This window comes from Mytilus californianus, unplaced genomic scaffold, assembly GCF_021869535.1.
Source record: "Mytilus californianus isolate M0D057914Y unplaced genomic scaffold, xbMytCali1.0.p SCAF_3, whole genome shotgun sequence".
In the NCBI taxonomy this organism is placed as follows: Eukaryota; Metazoa; Mollusca; class Bivalvia; order Mytilida; family Mytilidae; genus Mytilus; species Mytilus californianus.
In genome coordinates this window covers 63,340,173-63,366,181 of record NW_026262679.1, presented here as the reverse complement: position 1 = coordinate 63,366,181, position 26,009 = coordinate 63,340,173, and the positions used below count along the sequence as shown (strand labels likewise).

The 26,009-nt window shown below is 32.5% G+C and overlaps 3 protein-coding genes across 6 annotated transcripts in view; 2 read left to right on the top strand and 1 right to left on the bottom strand.

The window, feature by feature from the left end:
- Window positions 1–4,184, top strand: part of LOC127733159 (serine/threonine-protein phosphatase 6 regulatory ankyrin repeat subunit B-like) — a 298,437-nt gene extending 294,253 nt beyond the window's left edge. The window contains exon 6 of the transcript XR_007996808.1: window positions 3,737–4,184. The gene's annotated coding sequence lies outside the window, so the exon portion shown is untranslated. The remainder of the gene's footprint in view (window positions 1–3,736) is intronic.
- Window positions 1–26,009, top strand: part of LOC127733126 (TNFAIP3-interacting protein 2-like) — a 205,881-nt gene that overhangs the window by 36,036 nt on the left and 143,836 nt on the right. The gene's annotated exons all lie outside the window — the stretch shown is intronic.
- Window positions 6,701–24,397, bottom strand: LOC127733158 (casein kinase I). 4 transcript variants are annotated; one of them, XR_007996806.1, is made up of 9 exons: window positions 24,149–24,397; window positions 23,950–24,056; window positions 22,259–22,385; window positions 21,154–21,252; window positions 19,397–19,624; window positions 15,033–15,107; window positions 11,922–12,141; window positions 9,976–11,204; window positions 6,701–9,675 (listed from the first exon to the last, which is right to left on the bottom strand). XR_007996806.1 is itself a non-coding variant. In XM_052242496.1 (8 exons), exons 1-8 carry the CDS (start codon window positions 24,272–24,274, stop codon window positions 11,197–11,199), a joined length of 990 nt encoding a protein of 329 aa, XP_052098456.1. In that variant the 5' UTR covers window positions 24,275–24,397; the 3' UTR covers window positions 6,701–11,196. The 4 variants fall into 4 exon arrangements, 3 of the variants coding, with proteins under 3 accessions (XP_052098456.1, XP_052098459.1, XP_052098460.1); XM_052242496.1 differs by having other exon boundaries at window positions 6,701–11,204; XM_052242499.1 differs by having other exon boundaries at window positions 6,701–11,204; window positions 11,928–12,141.

Below are 26,009 nucleotides of genomic sequence, written 5' to 3'. Positions count from 1 at the left end.
AGTTTATTTGTAAAAAGCGACGAAATCCGACATTGGACATCTTGCAAGACATTTGCCAGAAGCCGTTGCCTTTTTATATGTGGTGTGAGTGCTGCAAAAATTCGATTTTGATATGGTCTATATATGTACTTTTGTGAGCATAATTTACACAAACGAAATTTCATATAATCTTACATTTTGAAACCTATAAATTTTGATAACTTAAGATTTTCCTAAATCTGACCATAATGGACACTTTTTGTTTTTGCCAAAAAATAACGTTGGTTGTTACAGGAACGCATATTCAGTAATATTGTAATACTTTATATATAAAGCATATCATTCGTTCAAATTTTCGCGGATATAACACTGTTTTGAAGAACACAAACACCCCTGCTAAAGTTATTATGCGTATAGTCTGTTACGTCTGACACGCATATTTTGTACGTTTTGTCAATATGTTGTCCTTATTTTAGACTATTGTAAAATATGATAAAACAGTTTGTATTTTTTTTTTCGGAATAGTTTTTACTAGTCTAGTCTATGGATAAAAAATTTATATAACTTCACTGTTATGATTTTATAGAAAAGCTGTTTATTAGTGTGGTTGCTAATTTGCTGGTTGATTACACGGTATTGACGCAATAACGTGCGTAACGTCAATTTAGCAAATCTACATTCCGTCGGTGTCGTCGGCGGTGGCGTCCACAAATATTCACTCTGTGGTTAAAGTTTTTGAAATTTTAATAACTTTCTTAAACTATTCTGGATTTGTACCAAACTTGGACAGAAGCTTGTTTATGATCATAAGATAGTATCCAGAAGTAAATTTTGTAAGAATAAAATTCCATTTTTCCGTATTTTACTTATAAATGGACTTAGTTTTTTCTGCTGGGAAACAAAACATTCACTCTGTGGTTAAAGTTTTTAAAATTCTAATAACTTTCTTAAAACTATCCTGGATTTGTACCAAACTTGGACAGAAGCTTGTTTATGATCATAAGATAGTATCCAGAAGTAAATTTTGTAAAAATGAAATTCCATTTTTTCCGTATTTTACTTATAAATGGACTTAGTTGTCTGCTGGGATACAATACATTCACTCCGAGGTTAAAGTTTTTTTTTTATTTTAATAACTTTCTTATACTATCCTGGATTTGTACCAAACTTGGACAGAAGGTTGTTTATGATTAAAAGCTAGTATCTAGAAGGAAATTTTTTGTTAAACTGTTGTACCTGTTTATCTGTATTTTACTTATAAATGGACTTAGTTTTTCTTCCAGTTAACATTACATACAGTCAGAAGTTAAATTTTTTAGATTTATAAACTATCCTGGATTTTTACCAAACTTGGACAGAAGCTTCTTAAAATAAAAAAAAATAGTATTGAGAGGAACATTTTTATTGATGTTTTTCCTCATTTTTGTTGAGCCTGCGATTTACAGCAAAAGTAGGCGAGACACTGGGTTCCGCGGAACCCTTACGATTTTTTTTTTTATCTGAACACGATTTTTCATTAAATATAAATAAAAGGGTGTCTTTTACATGGTAAAATTACACTACTGTCTTATGGTATGTATGTAAATCTTTTAAACCAGGTTTATTCATAAGCACATGCCCCAAGTCCGAAGCATGTTGTTTAGTGGTTGTCTTTTTTTGGTGCAGTTCATATTTGCTTTTTGTTTCTGGTTTGAAGTTAAATTAGATCTGTTTGTTTTTTCCTGTTTAAATTGTTTTATAACAGTGTTTTGGGGCCCTCGGTAGGATGCTGTCCAATGTGAGCCAAGCTTTTGTGTTGAATTATAACCTTCTTACACTATTCTACATTTACGTACTTAATATATTAAAACCGAAAATTCATCATCTGATCGTCTTTATGAAATAATAATTATTTATTTTTATTTTGACGAACATTTTGAAGAGCATTAATTACTACAGGCCGAACACATAGTTAGATAATCTGTTCCCTGACCAAGATAACTATAAATAGAAATTATTTTTTCTTATCTCTGCCTGCATCTGTCATCACTCGGTGTCTATTAATTAATAAACATTTGATAAGGAAATAACGTTGCAATATTTAAACAAAGAAAATTGCAATTTTAAAGAAAATAAAAACTATTCAAGGACGTATATCAATTTAGATTATATACGTCCTTGGTCTATCCTAGACGTAAAATTTCAATAAAGTGCAAGAAAGACTTCATTTTAATTTCAGTATTGTCCTTTAGTTAGTCCCACAAGGACGTTGAGGTATGGAAATTATGAAATAGCCTGCTTCGTACATTATGTACATTTTCCCTAGACTCGGAATCTTAAGTGAAATGCTAGTAATACTTCTTTTATAGATTTTAGTTTAACAAATCTCGTTTCGGATATAAATCGCATTGTTTACGTGAAATCTTATCTCATATCTAAACACAGCTGGTTTCAACGTTTGACTCTAATTAGAATAACTACGCGTTTATGTTAGCAGCTTGTAATTGCGTGCAAGGAAGTATTCAAATGCTTATTAAAGTAGCTTGCGTCATAATAAATTTCGCATCATATGTAACATATCTCTATAGCAACTTAAGATGCTAATGATTCAACAGGTCAAATAATTAGCTATTGCGCATGTATATGAAAGGTGGCCATAGAAAGAAACAGATGTATTCCGAATAACATTCGGTGTTCCGAAAGACTACGGACATCGTCCAATATATACTGCGTAAACCCTCAGGGGTTTACGCAATAATCATTACCACTTAGGAAATAGATAATTTTCAAATAAATCTGTCACTCCAATTTTTATTGTGAGATAAGACATTATGCTTAGTCATAAAAAAGATAACAAGAGTATAATATTTAAAAATTCCACTTTTGGATATTAAAAATGGCGATAGCTCACAACGGAGATATACTAATATATTGAAAATTGACCTAGACCTTCATTAAGTCCCAGGAAACAACACATTTAAATTTGAAAAAAAATTGTTAAAGCGTTTTCATGTTATTGTGCTGACACTGTTTGGCAGCCGCCCCTAGATCCGCCCAGCCGCCCGCCGTACATCACCATTTTAATAACCGATATTTCCTTCGAAAATCCGGTTAAATATTTCAGGAATTTTTCCATTTGTAAAGGGGCATAACTCTAGAACGGTAAAAGTGATGCCACCAAAATTCAAACTTGATCTGTGTTTTATGGTAATATGCATTGTGTACAAGTTTCATAACATTTGGTTGAGGCAAACTAAAGTTAGAGAATTGAAAGAAAAATTCAGCAATTTTTCCATTTGTAAAGGGGCATAACTCTAGAATGGTAAAATTGACGACACCAAAATTGAAACTTGATCTGTGTTTTGTGGTAATAAGCATTAATTGTGTATAAGTTTCATAATATTTGTTTGAGGCAAACTAAAGTTAGAAAATGGAAACGAAAAATTCAGCAATTTTTATACGACCGCAAAAATTTTTGCGGTCGTATATTGGTATGACGTTGGCGTCGTCGTCGTCGTTGTCGTTGTCGTCATCGTCCGGCGTCGTCCGAAGACACATTGGTTTTCGCACTCTAACTTTAGTTTAAGTGAATGGATCTCTTTGAAATTTTACCATAAGGTTCAATACCACAAAAGGAAGGTTGGGATTTATTTTGGGGGTTATGGTACCAACAGTTAAGGAATTAGGGGCCAAAAAGGGGCCAAAAATAAGCATTTTTGTAACTTCCAGACATAACTTGTGTGTTAGTGTATTGATCTCTCTGACATTGTACCAAAAGGTTCCATATCACAAAGGGAATGCTAGGATTGATTTTGGGGGTAATTGCCTCAAAATATTAGGAATTAGGGGCCAAAAAAGGGGCAAAAAACAAGCATTTTTCTAGTTTCATGACAATAACTTGTGTGTAAGTGTATGGATCTTTCTGAAATTGTACTACAAGGTTCCATATCACAAAGGGAAAGCTGGAATTGAGTTTGGGGGTAATTGCCCAAAACGTTGAGGAATAAGGGGCCAAAAAGGGGCCAAAAATAAGCATTTTTCTAGTTTCCAGACAATAACTTGTGTTCAAGTGTATGGATCTCTCTGAAATTGTACCACAAGGTTCCATATCACACAGGGAATGCTGGGATTGATTTTGGGGGTAATTGCCTCAAAATTTTAGGAATTAGGGGCAAAAAAAGGGGCAAAAAACAAGCATTTTTCTAGTTTCATGACAATAACTTGTGTGTGTTAGTGTTTGGATATTTCTGAAATTGTACTACAAGGTTCCATATTACAAAGGGAAAGCTGGAATTGAGTTTGGGGGTAATTGCCCGAAACGTTTAGGAATTGGGGGCCAAAAAGTGGCCAAAAAAACACATTATCTAGTTTCCAGACAATAACTTGTGTTCAAGTGTATGGATCTCTCTGAAATTGTACTGCAAGGTACCATACCACAAAGGGAAGGCTGGGATTGAGTTTGGGGGTGATGAATTATAAGGGGGTTCAAAAAATTTGGTTGGGGGGATTTTTTTTTTTTCATTTTTTTTCTTTTTTTCCTTTTTTTTTCTTTTAAAATTTTCCATTTTAAGTTGGTTATTTATATTTAAAAGCAAATAATAATGATATGGTAGGAGATACACACCAAACAGGATGTGTAAATTATTATATAATAAGTATTGTGCAATAGCAAGAAATTTTCAATTGCACAGTATTGCACAATAGCAAGAAATCTTCAATTGCACAGTATTGCGCAATAGCAAGAAATCTTCAATTGCACAGTATTGCGCAATAGCAAGAAATATCCAATAGCACAATACTGTGCAATAGCAAGAAATTGTCAATTGTACAGTATTGCGCAATAGCAAGAAATATTTAATTGCACAGTATTGTGCAAAAGAAGATACTTCGTATAAATTGCTTATTTCTTGACCAATTTCAATGGGGTTTTATTCTTGAATTCTTGGGGTTCTTTAATATGCTGAATCTAACCGTGTATTAAGTTTTTTGGATTTTGGGCCCCGTTTTTAAATTGGTCCACATTGAGGTCCAAAGGGTCCAAAATTAAACTTTGTTTGATTTCAAAAAAAATTGAATTATTGGGGTTCTTTGATATGCCGAATCTAACCGTGTATTTAGATTCTTAATTTTTGGTTCCATTTTCAAATTGGTCTACATTAAGGTCCAAAGGGTCCAAAATTAAACTAAGTTTGATTTTAACAAAAATTGAATTCTTAGGGTTCTTTGATATGCTGAATCTAAACATGTATTTAGATTTTTGATTATGGGCCCAGTTTTCAAGTTGGTCCAAATCGGGGTCCAAAATTAAACTTTGTTTGATTTCAACAAAAATTGAATATATGGGGTTCTTTGATATGCTGAATCTAACTATGTATTTAGATTTTTGATTTTTGGGCCCCGTTATCAACTTTGTCCACATTGAGGTCAAAAGGGTCCAAAATTAAACTTTGTTTGATTTCATCAAAAATTGAATTCTTGGGGTTCTTTGATATGCTGAATCTTACCATGTATTTAGATTTTGGATATTGGACCATAATAGGTGAATGTCCAATTTAAAATTTTTAAGTTCTTAGACCACATTCATTCTGTGTCAGAAACCTATGCTGTGTCAAATATTTAATCACAATCCAAATTCAGAGCTGTATCAAGCTTGAATGTTGTGTCCATACTTGCCCCAACTGTTCAGGGTTCGACCTCTGCGGTCGTATCAAGCTGCGCCCTGCGGAGCATTTTATTCCATTTGTAAAGGGGCATAACTCTAGAATGGTAAAAGTGACGCCACCAAAATTCAAACTTGACCTGTGTTTAGTGGTAATAAGCATTGTGTATAAGTTTCATAACATTTGGCAAACTAAAGTTAGAGAATGGAAACCAATTTTTGGACGTACGTACCTACAGACGGACAAGGGTAAAACTTAATGCCCCCTCCGCTACGGCGGGGGCATAAAAAAAAAAATGTTTTCCAAGCAGACACTGAAGCATGAAAATGAGGTCACTACAATGGACATATGACAGACGGAAACTTCGAAACATAAGGTATCTGCATACAAGGTATGAAGCATCCAGTTCTTCTACCTTCTGAAATGTAAAGCTTATACAAATAGTTTACACTGCCACCACCAGATTGTAACCCCTATGTCTCTCATTCTGTGACTTTCATGGCAAAAAACCACAAAAATTGGTGAAAACTGTCTTTCAACAGTGTTAACTCCTATTAGAAATCAAATGAAGATTTGGCCAGGTATAACTTATTTGCAATCTCTTCCCACTGATCATAGTTACTAATTATAGTTTCTCTCAATCGACTATTGTTTCCAAAAAACTAACACAGAAATAAGCAAAATCCGGAGTCAACTGACAAAAATAATTACCCTAGAAATTGCCAAATTTAAATTGAGCAAATATAAACCACTTCATAGTATCAACCTTATAGATAGATCATGACTGATTTTATGTGTATGGCCATTGGGAGTACTGCAACTTATTCTTCAAACAAAAACACAGAAAGTACAAATTATTCTCTCTTAGTAGATCTTTCAAATCAAATTGTAATCTAAACAGCACTTGACCACTCATCATTTAAAAAGACCACAGGACTGGCTAATCAGTGAGTTTTACTACCCAATAGCAGTTTCTATTTGTCTGGGCAGGTGGCTAAGTGTTAACTTTTATCCCTATAGCTAAATACTAATGGACAGCTAGTACAATGCAGTTCAGAATGGCAATATAAAGTCAATTAAAAAAATCTTTAAAAATTATTTTATTCTGAACTTTCAAGTTCATAAAATGGCAAACAAAACAAAGGATATATAAATTAGTGATTTTTTCAAATACATTGGTAAAAATCTTTTTGTTCCCTTCCAGACAACATAAGATCCTATAAAATACAAATCCTGATTTATTTAATTACATAAACGTGAATAAAAACTGTCATGGCAGTCATCTTGAATCACATATATAAGAAACTTAAAAATTGACTGAACTCTCATGTCACAAAAATGATACTTTTTCACAATATGTTAACAATATCTATACATTTTCAACATAACAGCCAATAAAACTCAAAGTGCAATTTCTTATAAAAAAAAATCAAACATTTAATGCAAGAAATCATGGTTTCAAAATATTATGAATAACGTGATTAGCATGTACAAACACAAGTCATAACATTTTCTGGACAAATAATTTTCTTGTACAAATATAACTTGTGTTACCATCTTTTTTCAGAAACCTTTCGAGAAACATTGTATTTTTCTTAAAAACTTATCCCACAAAAGAAATAACTCAAAAATTATTTTTGAGCAATTGCACACATCATCAATTTAAAAAAAAATGTTGAAAGCATTGTTTTACTCCTCTGATTCATTGTCAAAATGGCAAGGAAATTACTTCAGAAGAATTATTTAGAAAGTCTTTTAATAACTAAGGCAAAGTAGTCAACTCTTCAGATATCATTGTGAGCTTATAAATTGTTCAAATTTCTAACTTCCATTGTTTATCTTTTTACTAATATTTTAGTTTTTATGGTAAAAACTGACAAATTGTTGTCAAGACATGTCTGTTTACATTATAAAAACTCACACATACTTACATTTTGTTATAGCTTTTTAATTTAAAAAAATGATAAATTTCTTTTAATGTCGTTTTTTAGAATATGGTAAACACTAATAATTAAACTGCAAGAAGTACATGTACAATTTAAAAAAAAAAAACCAATAAGATCTGTGGCAATTTTCTGCCAAAATTTTTCCTCTAATAGAGATCTCATCTTTGGAGGTTGGAACAGTAACAAAGAATACAGTCAATAATGTTGTTCATTTTCAGGTCCGAAAAATCTTTTGACCTAAAATGGTATTCAAAAAAAGAATCCACAAAAATCAATGAAGAACAGATATTATTTCATTAAAGATGGCAAACTGACTTTTATACATGTACATAAAGAACCACTATTGGGTAATGTGCTAAATATGCATAAGTGAGACAACAATAAATGGATGTAAATGTAATCATGTCAAACTATATACAACATATCAACTCTGAATCAATCGGGCAAAAAAAGAAAAGTAGAAAACAGTACCTTATCAAAGCAAGATAAATTAAAATTTGAACATGAAATCCAACAAAAGCATAACTACAAGCAATACCGTCTGCATCTCTTTGTGGGAACACAAAAGAAAACAAATCAATTCATAGTTTGTGAAAAATAAAAGTCAATTTTTAAGTATGATAGAACAATTTGAACTGTGAGAGATACCCCTGTTATAAGTTTACGGTAAACAGGATGTTGAAAAGAAAAAGATGTATTAACACATGATACAGTAAATAGTACACACATGAAGCTTGATAACAAATTTCAGGAATGTCTGATTCATAGAAACAGGATTCAACAGTATCATGTACTATTCTAAAAAGTTACAATTTGAACTCTGAACTATTTCTGTTGACTAAACGAAGTTAAGAATATTATTCCTGACCATTTATCTTTTTTGATTGACTCCACAGTTTCAAGATTTCCTCCAGTATTATTTTATACTGTCGTTTGTAGAACTGTGTTTATTGACGGATTGTCATCACATTATTTTTATCTTTCTACACATTAACATTTATTTGTGTGTTCTTATGGCAATCAAATATTTCAGAAGAAAGCTGGATTATGTATGAAAAATCACTAATCAAATTTGACTAATTGTACGAATGTTTTCACAAAATCAGTCAATTCCCTATTTGGTCCAGTTTTTCATCATTTCATTACGTTGGGAATAAAAGAAACTTTTTGTAAACTGATTGGTTCCATAATCACATAACAGATTGGAAATCCCTCTTATCTGCACACAAAAGTACACACATAATATTATTTCTATACAAAACTGAGTTTCAAAAACTGATAAATGATAACAGTACTGCTGTCAGTTGAATAAGTGCCCCCTTTTCATCTTTACAAAGAAATCATCAAATATTAAATTTTCAAAAAGAGAATGAACGCAGTAGAAAGTCCACAATTCATGTGCATTATTTATGATTTGAAGTGATCTCCCATATTAAAGACTTTTTCTATTGTAACATTTTGCAATGAACAATAGGAAATGTGGGTATTGTAGTTCCTTGACTATGTTTCTAGTATAAGCAAAGAACTATTTGGACTTCATGTGATAATGAAAGTAACGGCTCAATCGAAAATGAGGAAAAACAAGTTCTACTTATAAAACAAAATATAATAAAATGCTCCGCTGGGCGCAGCTTGATACGACCGCAGAGGTTGAACCCTGAACAGTTGGGGCAAGTATGGACACAACATTCAAGCTTGATACAGCACTGAATTTGGATTGTGATTAAATATTTGACACAGCACAGGTTTCTGACACAGAATGAATGTGGTCTAAGAACTTAAAAAATTTTAATTTACCTATTCAAACCATATCATTATTATTTGCTTTTATATATAAATCAGAAATAACCAATTTAAAATGGAAAATTTTATAGAAACCCCTCCCCCCCAAAATTTTTTGAACCCCCTTATGATTCATCACCCCCAAACTCAATCCCAGCCTTCCCTTTGTGGTGTGGTACCTGCAGTACAATTTCAGAGAGTTCCATGCACTTGAACACAAGTTATTGTCTGGAAACTAGAAAAATGCTTGTTTTTTGGCCCCAAATTCCTAAACGTTTAGGGCAATTATCCCCAAACTCAAACCCAGCTTTTCCTTTGTGATATTGAACCTTGTAGTACAATTTCATAAAGATCCATACACTTACAAACAAGTAATTGTCCGGAAACTAGAAAAATGCTTGTTTTTGGCCCCTAATTCCTATAATTTTGAGGCAATTACCCCCAAAATCAATCCCAGCCTTCCCTTTGTGGTATGGTACCTTGCAGTACAATTTCAGAGAGATCCATTCACTTGAACACAAGTAATTCTCTGGAAACTAGAAAAATGCTTACTTTTGGCCCCTTATTCCTAAACGTTTTGGGCAATTACCCCCAAACTCAATTCAAGCTTTCCCTTTGTGATATGGAACCTTGTAGTACAATTTCATAAAGATCCATACACTAACACACAAGTTATTGTCCTGAAACTAGAAAAATGCTTATTTTTTGCCCCTTTTTTGGCCCCTAATTCCTAAAACTTTGAGGCAATTACCCCCAAAATCAATCTCAGCATTCCCTTTGTGATATGGAACCTTGTGGTACAATGTCAGAGAGATCCATACACTAACACACAAGTTATGTCTGGAAGTTACAAAAATGCTTATTGTTGACCCCTTATTCCTTAACTGTTGGTACCATAACCCCCAAAATCAATCCCAACCTTCCTTTTGTGGTATTGAACCTTATGGTAAAATTTCATAGAGATCCATTCACTTAAACTAAAGTTAGAGTGCGAAAACCAATGTGTCCTCGGACGATGACGACAACGCCAACATCTTACCAATATACGACCACAAAATTTTTTTGCGGTCGTATAAAAATGCTTATTTTTGGCCCCTAATTCCTTAACTGTTGGTACCATAACCCCCAAAATCAATCCCAACCTTCCTTTTGTGGTATTGAACTTTATGGTAAAATTTCATAGAGATCCATTCACTTAAACTAAAGTTAGAGTGCGAAAAACCAATGTGTCTTCGGACGACGACGACGCCAACATCATAGCAATATACGACCACAAAAATTTTTTTGCGGTTGTATAAAAAGTTAAGATGCAGAGAACAAGACTTAATGTTGTGGTAAAAATAAATCACAAGGTCATGGTCATGCTCCATGTATCACCTATCAATAATTTTTTCAATTCCATGAAATGAAATAAACAAATGATAATTTCACCCTCACAAACAACAAAACTGTCCAGACTGTTAACAAGTGACTATGCAAGTGCATGTAATGAACAACTACACATTTTGTAAATCACAATCTCTATACAAATGAATGATTAAAAACATTTATACTTTACAATCTCTGCTTGCACACACAAATGTTAATCACTAAAAACTAAGCTTTACCAATACACCTCCTTCCACACTTACTTAAGGACAATGATAAAAGATTGGAACACATAGTAAAAATATAAGGTGGAGTTTTTAACAACAAAAGAATACACCTCTTGACAAGAGATCTGGTATTTAAATGTTGATTTCACAAAATATTTTTGGTGTATTGATTGATATATAAAATGGCAGTGTCACACTGTGATTGTGTGGTAGCACATTTTGGCATCTTGATCCCCTTTGTCTCAAACCATTTCATCACCTCCCTGAAACAAGATTAAAAATCATATTTGGTATTTTTAACAGAATGACTTTAAAATAAGAACAAAATTATACTTAAAAGATGCTTCGTAAATATCGAACACAAATTTTATTTAGTCTGTATATTTTTCTTAATATATTTTCACCTAAATAGTTATCAGTTGTAGTCTGGGTAAGCATTTTTGTATGGTAAAAACAAATAGGATAAAAATTATTTTATTTGTCATCAAGTTATATTATTCATCATATTTCACCCTATTTCAAAAAATCCTTTCCACACATCACTGTTCATTCTCAACACATTTTTTTGTAGATTTTATGAAAATAAATGATGCACAAAAGAAGATAATTAAGCATCATAAAAGTGCTAGTTTCTCATTTTCTTAAATTTTGTGCATCATTTGATTACATATATAAAGGTTTACAAAGCTGGTTTGAGTAACTTTTTTGGAATGTCAACTATATCAATGAGGTGCAATTTCACTGAGGTATTATAACAATGGTCGAAATTTATATGTCAATGGGTCATAAACCTTCTTCATCTTCTGTTAAGATGTCTGCAAAAACTGTGTGCTGATCTTATTTTTTTATAGTGTAAATGATGTTTACATGGGGGTGTTTTTTAAACCCTAGTCAAACGTCTGTACCCAAATTTATAAGTTGAGACCTCCCCCTTCCCTGTGCCAAATGCATACAGAATGAAATTAATATGTTGTTTTTACCTTTACCTGCGGTGGCATTCTGTGATGTGGCTGCAATCCCTGTCCCAGCAGCAGCTGCTTTTTGTTTGAGCATAGTCCAATCAAACACATAGTCATACTGATAATTAAGTGTCCTGAACAAAATACGGAATAACTGTCTTAAATACATATAATCTGGAGCTTCTTCAAATCGCAAACCTCGACAGTAATTCAAATACATGGCAAATTCTGCTGGGAAACCCTACAAATAAAATATAAATATTTTCTTTTATGTGAACAAAGGAAATAAATCTTACTACATAATCCAACTCATTCCATTTAAATATAATAAAATGCTTCGCTGAGCGCAGCCTGATACGACCGCAGAGGACGAACCCTAAACAAGTTGGGGCAAGTTTGGACACAATATTCAAGCTTAATACTCTCTGAATTTGGATTGTGATAAAATTTTTGACATAATATAGGTTTCTGACTCAAAATAAATGTGGCCAACGATCTTAAAAATTTGAAATAGGACATTTAATTTACCTAGAATGGTCTGATATCCAAATTCTAACAACATGGTTAGATTCAGCATATAAAAAAAACACAAAAAATTTAATTTTAGTTGAAATCAAACAAAGTTTAATTTTGGACCCTTCAAACCTTAATATTGACTAATTTGAAAACAGGGCCCAAAAAAAAAAAATCTAAATGCACAATTATATTCAGCAAATCATACAGCCACAATAATTCAGCTTTTGATGAAATAAAAAAAGTTTAATTTTGGACCCTTTTGACCTCAATGTAGACCAATTTAAAATGGGGCCCAATATCCAAAAAAATTATACAAGGTTAGAACCCCCAAAAATAAAACACTTAATTAATCCCATTGAAATTGGTTAAAACATTTGTATTTGTTTTCAATTGAAGATTTCTTGCTATTGTGCAATACTGTGCAATTGAAGATTTCTTTCTATTGGGCAATACTGTGCAATTGAAGATTTTTTGCTATTGTGCAATACTGTGCAATTGAAGATTTCTTGATATTGCGCAATACTGTGCAATTGAAGATTTCTTGCGATTGCGCAATACAGTGCAATTGAAGATTTCTTGCTTTTGCCCAATACTGTAAAATTGAAGATTTCTTTCTATTGCGCATTACTGTGCAATTGAAGATTTCTTGCTATTGCGCAATACTGTGCAATTGGAGATTTCAAAAATTTAAAATTTCAAAATTTTGAAGAAAAAAAGTTAACCCTTAAAAAAATTGAAACCCCCCCCCCTCCCCCCTTTGGAGTAATTATCCCCAAACTCAATCCCAGCCTTTGCTATTGTTATTGTCTGGAAACTAGAAAAATGCTTGTTTTGGCCCCTTTTTTGCCCCTAATTCCTGAATGTTTGGGGCAATTACCCCCAAACTCAATCCAAGCCTTCCCTTTGTGATATGGAACCTTGTGGTACATTTTCAGAGAGATCCATACACTTAAACACAAATTATTGTCCCCAAACTACAAAAATGCTTGTTTTTGGCCCCAAATTCCTAAACTGTTGGTACCATAACCCCCAAAATCAATCCCAATCTTCCTTTTGTGGTATTGAACCTTCTGGTAAAATTTCATAGAGATCCATTCACTTAAACTAAAGTTATTGTCCGGAAACCAAATGTGTCTTCGGATGCAGATGACGTCACCGACGACATCATAGCATTATAAGACGCAAAAAATAATTTGCAGTCGTATAAAAATTGTAGCATTAAGAATATAAGGAAAATAATTTTTTAACACGATGTTGTAAAAAAGTTACATGTGATTCAGTTATTAGAAGTAATACATGCAGTTACACATTTGTTTTCCATTTTTGTGATTTCAAAATATGCTATAAAAAGAAATCGTCATCTTTAAATGAACTATTGACACAGAAATGTCTCGCCTTTTTGCAATTTTAATAGTTAATGCAAATGTTGAAATTAAAATGGCAATATATGAAAATGTTAACTAGGCAAACAACGGTATACCATAATACGTCCCGTAAACGGGCGTATAAAAATTCAAGTCAAGAAACCATAACTGGGGGTTCAAGGCAAAATATCCTTAACGGAAAAGATAAATGCCAATGCTAGTAATTTGTATAATAAGTACCATTGATTATTCATAAATGATTTCCTTTAAACTGAAATTTAGTTTTGTGTACACAAAAACATCTGAGATTTAACCACAAGGATAGGTGCAGATAATGTTTAATTCAATGAATTTTCTTAACCTCCTGAAATTTACCTAAAATTCTTCACTGTCATTAGCAGGATTCTGTAGGACAGGATCAGGTTGCATTTGTAAATTTTAAAATCTGCATGCTAAGAGATACAACCAAATTTTCAAGCTTTTCTCTATATTCGCACAAGCATACACATATCTTAATTACCAGAAACATCAAATTTTATTGGCATATTGGATTTAATAGATTTTTAGTAAAAATTAAATCATCTTGAAGATTTATTGTAATGGTTTTGCCTTCTTAACATTTAAATGGAACACTTTGAATAAGGGTTATCTCCCTTTAATTCGTAATTGTAGTTGAATCAGAACTATGTACGTCTTAATAGAATAGTTTTCTTAACAAGTATAGTTATTTACATACACATCATTTTGTAACTTGAGTATCTGAATATATATTTATATTAATAAACATGGATATGGATCTAAAGAATGTCCACCTCACTGCATAGTGTTGCTTCAACTCTCAAAGCTAGAGATGAAACTTGGAAGACAAGTGACATCTTGAAACTTGGAAGACAAGTGACATCTTTACCCCATAAGCAACAATTCTGGCAAAAAAACAATGTCTGTTATATTTTTTTGGAGGGGGTTTCAAATTTGAATGGTTTCTGTCATGTATTCTCAGATTTTTGTATTAACATACTTTAAACATGTTAAACATAAGTATAGTGTCACTGCAAGACTTGATAGTGATGCATATGTGCTAACTCTGCAGGCAACACAAAAATATGAAATGTGAAACTTAAATCATAACATTTCTTTCTCAAATTTTTTGAAAGTGGTATTTCTTCATTTTATTATAACACAGAAATTTGGTATCAACTCTAGTCTGATTTGTAATACAACTCCATGCTGTGGAATTTGGCATGTCACTTACTTTACATAGCACTTCCACTGGTGTTGACATTTTCTTTTCACTGATTTTTTCATATTTTTGTTTCTTTGTGGCTGCCTAGAAAACAATAAAACCAACCTATTCTACAATATGTTAAATGAATATAAAAGTTAAATAAAATGCTCCGCTGGGGCGCAGCTTGATACGACCGCAGAGGTCGAACCCTGAACAGTTGGGGCATGTATGGACACAACATTCAAGCTTGATACAGCACTGAATTTGGATTGTAATTAAATATTTGACACAGCATAGGTTTCTGACACAGAGTGAATGTGGTTTAAGAACTTAAAATTTTTTAATTTACCTATTCGACCAAATCATTATTATTTGCTTTTATATATAAATCAGAAATAACCAATTTAAAATGGAAAATTTTAAAGAAAAAAAAGGAAACCCCCCCCCCCCCCCCCAAATTTTTTGAACCCCCTTATGTTTCATCACCCCCAAACTCAATCCCAGCCTTCCCTTTGTGGTATGGTACCTTGCAGTACAATTTCAGAGAGATCCATACACTTGAATACAAGTTATTGTCTGGAAACTAGAAAAATTTGTAAGGGTTCCGCGGAACCCAGTGTCTCGCCTACTTTTTCTGTTAATCGCAGGCTCAACAAAAATGAGGAAGTAAAACAATAAAAATATTTCACTTGATACTATCTTTTGATTGTAAGAAGCTTCTGTCCAAGTTTGGTAAAAATCCAGGATAGTTTATGAATCTAATAAATGTTTAAAAACTTTTACTGCAGACTGAATGTAATGTTAACTGGAAGAAAACAAAATTTCCTTCTAGATACTAGTATTTGATCATAAACAAGCTTCTGTCCAAGTTTGGTACAAATCCAAAATAGTATAAGAAAGTTATTAAAATTTTAAAAACTTTAACCACAGAGTGAATGTGTTTTTTCCTGGCAGAAAATCCAAGTCCATTTAAAAGTAAAATACAGAAAAAATGGATTTATTTTTTTACAAAATTTCCTTCTAGATACTAGCTTTTGATAATAAACAAGCTTCTGTCCAGGTTTGGTACAAATCCAAAATAGTATAAGAAAGTTATTAAAATTTTAAAAACTTTAACCACAGAGTGAATGTGTTGTTTCCTGGCAGAAAATCTAAGTCCATTTAAAAATAAAATAAGGAAAAAATGGATTTATTTTTTTACAAAATTTACTTCTGGATACTATCTTATGATCGTAAACAAGCTTCTGTCCAAGTTTGGTACAAACCCAGGATAGTTTAAGAAAGTTATTTAAATTTTAAAAACTTTAACCACAGAGTGAATGTAAAATTTCCCGGCAGAAAAACTAAGTCCATTTATAAGTAAAATACGGAAAAAATGGAATTTTATTTTTACAAAATTTACTTCTGGATACTATCTTATGATCATAAACAAGCTTCTGTCCAAGTTTGGTAGAAATCCAGGATAGTTTAAGAAAGTTATTAAAATTTTAAAAACTTTAACCACAGAGTGAATATTTGTGGACGCCGACGACGACAACGACGCCGACGGAATGTAGGATCGCTATGTCTCGCTTTTTCGTCTCAAGTCGAAGGCTCGACAAAAATGCTTGTTTTTTGGCCCCAAATTCCTAAACGTTTAGGGCAATTACCCCCCAAACTCAAACCCAGCTTTCCCTTTGTGATATGGAACCTTGCAGTACAATTTCATAGGTCCATACACTTACACACAAGTTATTGTCCTGAAACTAGAAAAATGCTTGTTTTTTTTGCCCCTTTATGGCCCCTAATTCCTAAAATTTTGAGGGAATTACCCCCAAAATCAATCCAAGCTTTCCCTTTGTGCCATGGTACCTTGCAGTACAATTTCAGAGAGATCCATACACTTGAACACAACTTATTGTCTGGAAACTAGAAAAATGCTTATTTTTGGCCCCAAATTCCTAAACGTTTAATGCAATTACCCCCAAACTCAATTCCAGCTTTCCCTTTGTGATATGGAACCTTGTAGTACAATTTCATAAAGATCCATACGATAACACACAAGTAATTGTCATGAAACTAGAAAAATGCTTGTTTTTTGCCCCTTTTTGGCCCCTAATTCCTAAAATTTGGAGGCAATTACCCCCAAAATCAATCCCAGCTTTCCCTTTGTGATATGGAACCTTGTGGTACAATGTCAGAGAGATCCATACACTTACACACAAGTTATAGTCATGAAACTAGAAAAATGCTTGTTTTTTGCCCCTTTTTTGGCCCCTAATTCCTAAAACTTTGAGGCAATTACCCCCAAAATCAATCCCAGCATTCCCTTTGTGATATGGAACCTTGTGGTACAATGTCAGAGAGATCCATACACTTACACACAAGTTATGTCTGGAAGTTACAAAAATGCTTATTTTTGTCCCCTTATTCCTTAACTGTTGGAACCATAACCCCCAAAATCAATCCCCACCTTCCTTTTGTGGTATTGAACCTTATGGTAAAATTTCATAGAGATCCATTCACTTAAACTAAAGTTAGAGTGCGAAAACCAATGTGTCTTCGGACAACGTCATACCAATATACGACCACAAAATTTTTTTGCGGTCGTATAAAACAGAGATATACTTGGCTTCTGTACATAGTCAAAGAAAACAATGCAAAAGGTAAGAGAACACTAATAAACGGGGAATGTGTCCATGGGACACAGATGATGCCCCCGCTTGCAGATAACGTTATAAAGGGATATAACTCAAGAACTGTAAAAGTGACGATACCCAAATTTGTACTTGATCTGAGTTTTGTGGTAATAAGCATTGTGCATAAGTTTCATAACATTTGGTTAAGGCAAACTAAAGTTAGAGAACAGAAACAAATATTTCAGAAATTTTTCCATTTGTAAAGGGACATCTCTAAAATAGAATAAGTGAAGCCACCAAAATTCAAACTTGATCTGTGTTTTGTGGTAATAAGCATTGTGTATAAGTTTCATAACATTTGGTTGAGGCAAACTAAAGTTAGACAATGGAAACCAATTTCGGGACATACGGACAGATAATGGAAAAACTTAATGCCCCCTCCGCTACGGCAGGGGCATAGAAATGGATCTTTTTCTTCTAAATTGAGATTTCTGGAAACAATAACTGTGTTCCAATAATTTCCTTTACAATCTCTTAAAAAATGCATCCTTGTTGAACCCATTATTTGTTCTGGTCGTATATTGTGTATTCTATCCCCTGTAAAGCTTGTCCTCCTATCCAAAGTCAACATTACAAAAACATTACATTTAATTTTCATAAACATGAGCACACACCACAGTCTAGGTAAAATTTTAATGGCAGATAATAATCTAAAAACAAAGAAGAAATATTTGGTGTATAAACTTAGGAAGCAAAATCCCTATATGCACTTAACCATCCTGGATGCATAGGAATAGTGAAATAATGCTTTTATTGCTATTCTTCATCTCAAAATCGCAATAAGGCCGTACATATAGAGAAAATGCTAACACCTCCAAGGTCAAGTCTGCCCCCTTGCTCAGTTTGAGGGAAATTCTTTGATGGATGTCCACAACAAAACAAGGTGCATTTAAAAACATATGCTTGGTATATCAATAAATTCCACACTAAAACTGGCATTGCTGATTATGTACTGCTCTGTATCAATAACTATATATTTTCAGCTATGGATCACAATTTGACATAGCTCATCTTGAGATGAAAGAGCCATTTTTTCAATGATACAAATTAATTCCACACTAAAACTGGCATTGCTGATTATGTACTGCTCTGTATCAATAACTATATATTTTCAGCTATGGATCACAATTTGACATAGCTCATCTTGAGATGAAAGAGCCATTTTTTCAATGATACAAATTAATTCCACACTAAAACTGGCATTGCTGATTATGTACTGCTCTGTATCAATAACTATATATTTTCAGCTATGGATCACAGTTTGACATAGCTCATCTTGAGATGAAAGAGCCATTTTTTCAATGATACAAAGTAAAGTGGACTCATTGAAAATCAATCTATGTTAAGTTAATATACATACCATTTATTATCCTCAATTTCTCTTCAGTAGCTATTTTCACAATAAAGATTGTCAAGTCATTTTCTTAACACAAGACAACAATGACATTATGGACATGGTGTAAATTACTTTATGAGGGAATGATGTTGAAAAAACCCTTTAAAGGCATCGTCTTTAATTCAAAGTTAATTATGCTAATTTCTCTACCAATAAATGGAGTGAGGATCATAGCAATCAACTGTGAGCTTCCAAGGATGCTTTCAAAGCTGTCATGATCACAATGTTATCTTGAACAAAAAAAAACATTGACTGCTTTGATCATGAACTTAACCACTGAATAGAAATTAAGGACAGTATTAGAGTTGATTTTATACCTTATTTACCTTCAGACCTTGCCACGGTAGAGATCCTCGGTTGAAGTACATCAGGACATACCCCAGTGATTCCATATCATCTCTTCGACTTTGTTCTATACCTAAATGAGCATTTATACTCGCATATCTAGCTGTTCCTGTCAAATTTTTGTCCTCTCTGTAGGGAATGTGTTGTCTTGTTCGACTATCTCGATACTTTTTGGCTAAACCATAATCCACTAAGAAGACCTAAAATTCAGTAAAATTAAATGATTAACACTTTACTTCATAAATAACTGGTAAATTCTATCAGTCATAAAAATCTGCAACAACAAAATTTAATCTAAATGTAAACAAATGATGTCTTCACACTTAATTCGTTGGTGGTGGTGTACTCATTGACATTGTACTGAGAGAAAACATGGTTTATTCATTAGTTGAAATAGGGATTTGAACTAGCTTTCAGTAACTGTCAGTACTCTTAGATCGACATTTTGTGTTTTTGTAATTTGTTATTTGCTTTGGTGCTTAGTGCCGATGTGTCAAGCCCTTTCCAACTAATATTTACAGTTTGTTCTTATGTTGTGTTTATACACCACTGTCTAGGTTAGGGGAGGGTTGGCCCCCATTAAGATGTTAAACACTATCAAATTCTTAAAGTGACTTTACCAAGTCAGGTTCCTGTTAACTAGTGGTTGTCAATTGGTCACTGTTTGCTGTATTTGTTTTTGTTCTTTGTTGTAGTATTAATCAGGCATTGTTTAACATACATAGAGTTTACTTTATGGAATGAGATTTGCATATCTGTGGATGCCATACAATTATTCACATCTTTGTCCTTTAGTCTTTTTGGAAAGTTAATGTTCTTTATTTTTATATGATACTGATTCCAATGTAAAATGTTCTTATAATGCTTAACTATCACTTTTTCACAGAAAAAAAAGGTAATACCAGACAAAACAATAAAATGTATCAAGAAAAATCAAAGCATCTAATGAACTAGTGTAAAAAACATAAGTTCTAAATGTAAAACAATTCTGTTGTTCTTTTGTTGGCATATTTTTCTTTTTCCTAAAGTATATTAATTTATTTTCATATCTTTCCATACACATTTAGGGTTTTATACATGTTTTTCTTAGTCCTAACTACGAGAGTTTTCTTGAACAGTATTGTTACCTTTTTCATCATACAAGGTATATGTATATTAAAAATGATACTGTTTAATCAAATCACAGAAAAGAACCAAAATGGCTCTGTGTTGAAGGCTGTACTTTGACCTATAATTGTTAACTTTTTATACATTGTGACTTGGATGGAGAGTTGTCTCATTGGCACTCATACCACATCTTCTTATTTTTACTACATGGACTTGACAAATCCAAAGAAAAGAAACATCACTTTTATTGTTGTTTTTCATCAAAGTGAGGCCTTCAATTCACATTTAAAGTAAACACCTCAAAGCTATGCCAATGCTATGGCAAGTTGAAATTGTTTGATGGATGTCGATAAAACTACAATAGCAAATTGAAGAATGCATGGTCCTAATACTGTGGATTCATTTATTTTTGTGGATTAAGAAAAATTTCAATTTTCTTGGATATTTCATGGTTTTACAAAGTCTGCATAAAAGCCTAAAGAAAATTTGTACTTTGTTGGACATTTAAATTTGTGGTTCACCTGTACCCACAAATTTTAGTATCAGATGAATAGTAATGCATCCACAGTAACCTATATTTTGAAACAGATCATCAATATCACTTTTTCTTTACACAATTCACCTTATTGCAGTGTCGCCCAATACCCATCAGAAAATTATCTGGCTTTATATCACGGTGTATGAAGTTTTTATTATGAACATATTCTATTCTGTTAATCATCTGAAATAAGAAAAACAAAATCATGTGACTACAATATAGATGGATTTTCTGACCAGTGAATGTAGTATGCATTAAATATACAATCCAGTTATTTTTTTTTCTCTGATTCTCAAAATAACATTGTTCGCCTTATTGTGTATGAGATACTGTTAACCCATTTCTTACATGTTCACCATTTGGACTGTAAAACTCAGATGAATGAATTAGTAGCCACTAGAAATTATTCCGATGTTTTCCCTTTTCTATAAACCCATCTGGTTTGCAGTTTTTCCTACCATAACTTGTCTATTTTCCTAGTGTTAGATGAGATTTCTATACACATGTCAATAATTATATTTTCCTTTTTTAATGGGAGAGAAAAAAATGGAGGATATGATAACAGAAAGGGGAGAGATGGACATGATGGACAAGACAATTTTCCTGAATTCTTACATGTATATCTAGCCTTTTTTTTCTTTTTTGAGTATGTGTGAAATGGTAATAATACCTTGCCCTTTTCAGCACCATTTTGTTGCCCAACACCCTTATCAAATGGTGCTATGGCTTTAAAAGTTACCATGGAAAGGTGTGATTATGGTCATTGAACTGTAAAATGTGCCTTTTTAAATGTTTTTCAGTTTAAATGTAAAAATTCATGTTTAAAGCAATTTTGAGATTATATGTTGTGTATCGTTAAGGCCCAGTTTTAGTTGCAAATACTATTCCATGTGTTCTGTTACACTCATTGTGTGTCCTTTTCATTTCTGTTTAATAAACAGTGTTTATGAAAATCAAATGCCATTTCACCTGCTCTCATCTGTTGATCTCTAAAGCACTGATGTTAGTAAACAATTTATTTATGTGTCTTTTGCCAGTAAAAGTAAATCATGTCAAAATTTGATCTTCCCTCATATGAATACATTAATAAAATTAAAAATCACAAAATATTATTGCTGGCTAAAAAAGGCCAAACATGAAAAAAAATATGATCCAATAAAAAGTTATTTCAAACATTTTTTTTAATTACCTGATCAGCAAGCATTAATACTGTTTTCATGGTAAATTTCCTTGAGCAGAAGTTGAAGAGATCTTCTATACTTGGTCCTAACAAGTCCATTACAAGAACATTGTATTCTCTCTCTTGTCCCCACCATCTAAAATTATTCAATTTTAGTGAAATAAAAGGACAAATTCACATGTTTATGTAACCAGATGTTCGATTAGCAGTTGATCATTACTTATACCCTGTCCCAATTTCCTAGACTACATGGGGAGATATATTCATACATGAACATGACCTTAAAATTCAAAGAAACTGAAAACTTAGTATGGCACAATGGGATGAGGCTTGGTGAGATATATTAAAGACTTGTATTTGCTGAAAAATATGTGACAAAAATTTCATGCATATGCATGGCATTTTAAACATATATAAGCTTTAGGCAAACAAGAAGTAGAACATGGAACTGAAAATGCATTAAACAGTATGGCATACCCAGTTGAAGCTTGGTACCAATGAAGCCAACTGATTTTTATCAAATATCTTTTAATTATTCATATTGTTTGTACTAAATGTTACTGGTACCCTTAATGAAAATGATACATTATGGATTGTTCATCAATAGGATGTATCCTAAGTCCCTTCGTGTATTTTAAATTGAACAAAATCAGAAAAAGAATGACATTGATGTTGGTAATGTTTACTTCAACTCTCATGAATCAAATACTTGTCAGCTTATGCTGAAGAAACAAAATGTTTGCTTTTATTTTAGAAAAAACTTCATCGAATTACTTTTTACAAACCATTATGTCATTATTTTAGATTAACAGGGCACCCATACTTAATAACCTTATGAAAGGTAAAATTATACAGCCAATTTTGTGTCAAAATAAGGTCATCTAATTCCTAATTCTCAGGAGTGCCCAATCCCCACTAACATCAAATCCAGGATCAGTGCCCGACCAAACCATTTAGACTAAAAATGTAAAACAGAACTCCTGTAAATTCAAGAAATCTGAATTAGGAGAAAATAAAATACAAATAGACTTCCTTACAGCTCTCCAAGTGTACAGGGCATGATAATATCCGTCCGTTTTTAATTAAATGATACAGGTCAGTTGTACAGTGTCTATATTTTTACTTAAAACATTTTCATCAAAAATGTGTTGTATTTTAGATTTATATCAAGCAGAACAACAACAATAAAATATATTGGATTTGGTAGACTATCTTATTTTTTTCAAAATTCTACTTCTAAAACTATTATTCTCTATCAGAAAACAATCACAATCCTCTTACAACACATACATATATATCCTGTGAGTTTTGTATATACCTGTCCAAAGCATCATAAACTTTTGACACCATGCATGTTAATTAAAACAACACCTAATTTGCTACATGACCCATTATATTTTCCCTCCTTTATAATCCCAAGACTGTTTATTCAGATACATCAATTAGTAAATTAGTCTACTGATCAACAAATCAATGTGTCTGATCTATTCAATGACAATAAACATGTAAATTGCAAATTACAACAATGTACATTTCTTTTGCGACAATGTATCTATTTTATGACATGTTCGTAACATGTGCTTTATTTCATTTTGACAGCCAATGTTATTATTGGCTAATGTATATAATTAGATCAACACCATGAACTATATGACATCAGCAACAACTGTTATCAATAAATGTAGTTGGGGTACACTCACCGTATATGGGGTATTCCGACCCCGCCTTGCAAGATTTTGTATAATTTGCTTTCATAAATTAACTGTGGGTGTCTGGCCTTTTGAGATTCCAGTTTAACTGCAACTTCCTGAAATATTAAATAAATAAATAAATTCGTTATTATATATAAACGTGAATAAATATCATTGTTATTATCAAACAAAGAAACGCCATACGTACCTCTCCATTTGCGATATTTATAGCAAGGTAAATGTCTCCAAATGATCCACTTCCTATTTTTCTCACTAAACGGTATTTTCCCCCAACATGAAATTCCCCTTTTGAAGAACTGGAAGCACTCGCCATGGCTATGATACAGAGGTGATTTTTTATCAATTCATTGTGTTGAATCAGTACTCAAATTCGTCATGATCGTGGCTGCTCAGTCGTAACACGATCAAGTCGTACATAACAAAGCCAGGCAATGGAATTATGGGATCGAATTTAAATCAGCTGATTTAGCGTCTCGTTGCTAAGGGCAATTTTCCTTTCCGCGCGGGTATATATAATTAATTGTAATATTATTTATTTATAAAAATTATTGAGAGAACGAAAGCCCAAATGTGTTGTTGATATGAACATCAGTAAATAAATATATATATTATTGTATATAATTGCGCAACTTGCCAGAGAATGTGGACAGTATTTGGAAGCAGAAGAAGAAGAAATATAATTCTGATTAAAATATGCGTAATGATGCGTGTTGAAAACGATAAGCATTTCTCAAGTTGAACCATTAGTTTAGGAATGTGTTGTTTCTCTAATTATGAGTGTTTGTATGTGTCGTTTTTTCCCGCACTTTGTACTGACTTATGTTGGACCTGGCACCTAATATATTATGTCCAATGTTGGCCCGACTTATGAAATTAAGATGGTATATATATAGGCCTAATAAATTTTTAAATAAACTTTTGTTTTTAATGATCATTAACATTTATTTCTCCACTCCCCTTTAAAGTACCTCTTTCCTGTTTTCAGCCAAACAATTCTACCGGTCCTTGTGCCGGACTTTTGGCTTAAATATTAGTACTATATTTAAGCCTCTGAAAATCTATATAATTACTTCTCTATACAGCTTTTTTCAATTGTTTTTTTCTTTCTTTTTTGCTTATTTTAGTTTTTGCTTGATAACAAATCTTAATTCCAACTCAAAAGTATGTCGCATCTCCTTCAGATATCCCTGGGACTATTATACTTAGTAGAATAGTCTCAGGATATCCCTATCTTCTTGAAATTGGAAGTAGTTTTTTACTGTTTGTTATTAGAATGTAGGTATTCAGTGTACGACATTTTGTCATTCTTCTGCATAGAGTCATTCATTTCAGGATAACTAAAAAAATAAAATATTATAGGAAAGATTTCTCGAGGGATTTGAAGACATTTCAGTATTGAGTCTAGATGTCAGACCTATCAACTTTTTTTACATGAACAACCTCTGAAATCAAAATGTTTTTTAAATTTATTCCTGAACCTTAATTACAATTTCATAAGATTTTTTCCTTTTCCTTTTTTATACAAATTTCCGAAAAGAGGCAGACATCAATCTTTAAGCAAAATTAATCATGATTTTTATCATGTTTTCAGAAAATGACATGCTGTTGTTCAAACTGCCTTGCTTTTCAAAGCGAAATCGGTCCTACCACTTTCAAAAGAAACACTAAGAATCCCAGCACTGCCAGCGAAAATGGTATTCATCAATCTTATTAAAATGAACTTGAATATCCGCACTCGCTCTTTATTATGCTTACTCGCTCGCAGCGACCAAGCATGAACAATGTTTTGATTTTAATTAGATTGGGTATTCATGCATTTAAAATGTAAAACTGGAAGACAAACGCATCTCATTTTTCATTAAAACGACACCGTGTAAGACGAATACAACAAAGCAATATAACTAATTAATTATTACAAAGTTCGCCTCGTTCTAAAACTGACCGTACCTCATGACTGTATATGCTTATTAGTTTATGAGAACTGGATGCCAACTCGAACGTGGACGGTGGATTGGTGATGGGTAGAGGGGGTAATTTGTAGTTTTTCT

Bases quoted from the DNA above. Each gene is read 5' to 3' on its own strand.
- LOC127733158 (XM_052242496.1), bottom strand. From the start codon at position 24,274: ATGGCGAGTGCTTCCAGTTCTTCAAAAGGGGAATTTCATGTTGGGGGA. The intron at 19,625-21,153 runs GTGAATTGTGTA...ACTGAATTTTAG, and splicing joins TTGGGCGACACTGCAATAAG to GTCTTCTTAGTGGATTATGG. The intron at 15,108-19,396 runs GTATAAAATCAA...ATTGTTTTCTAG, and splicing joins AAGGTCTGAAGGTAAATAAG to GCAGCCACAAAGAAACAAAA.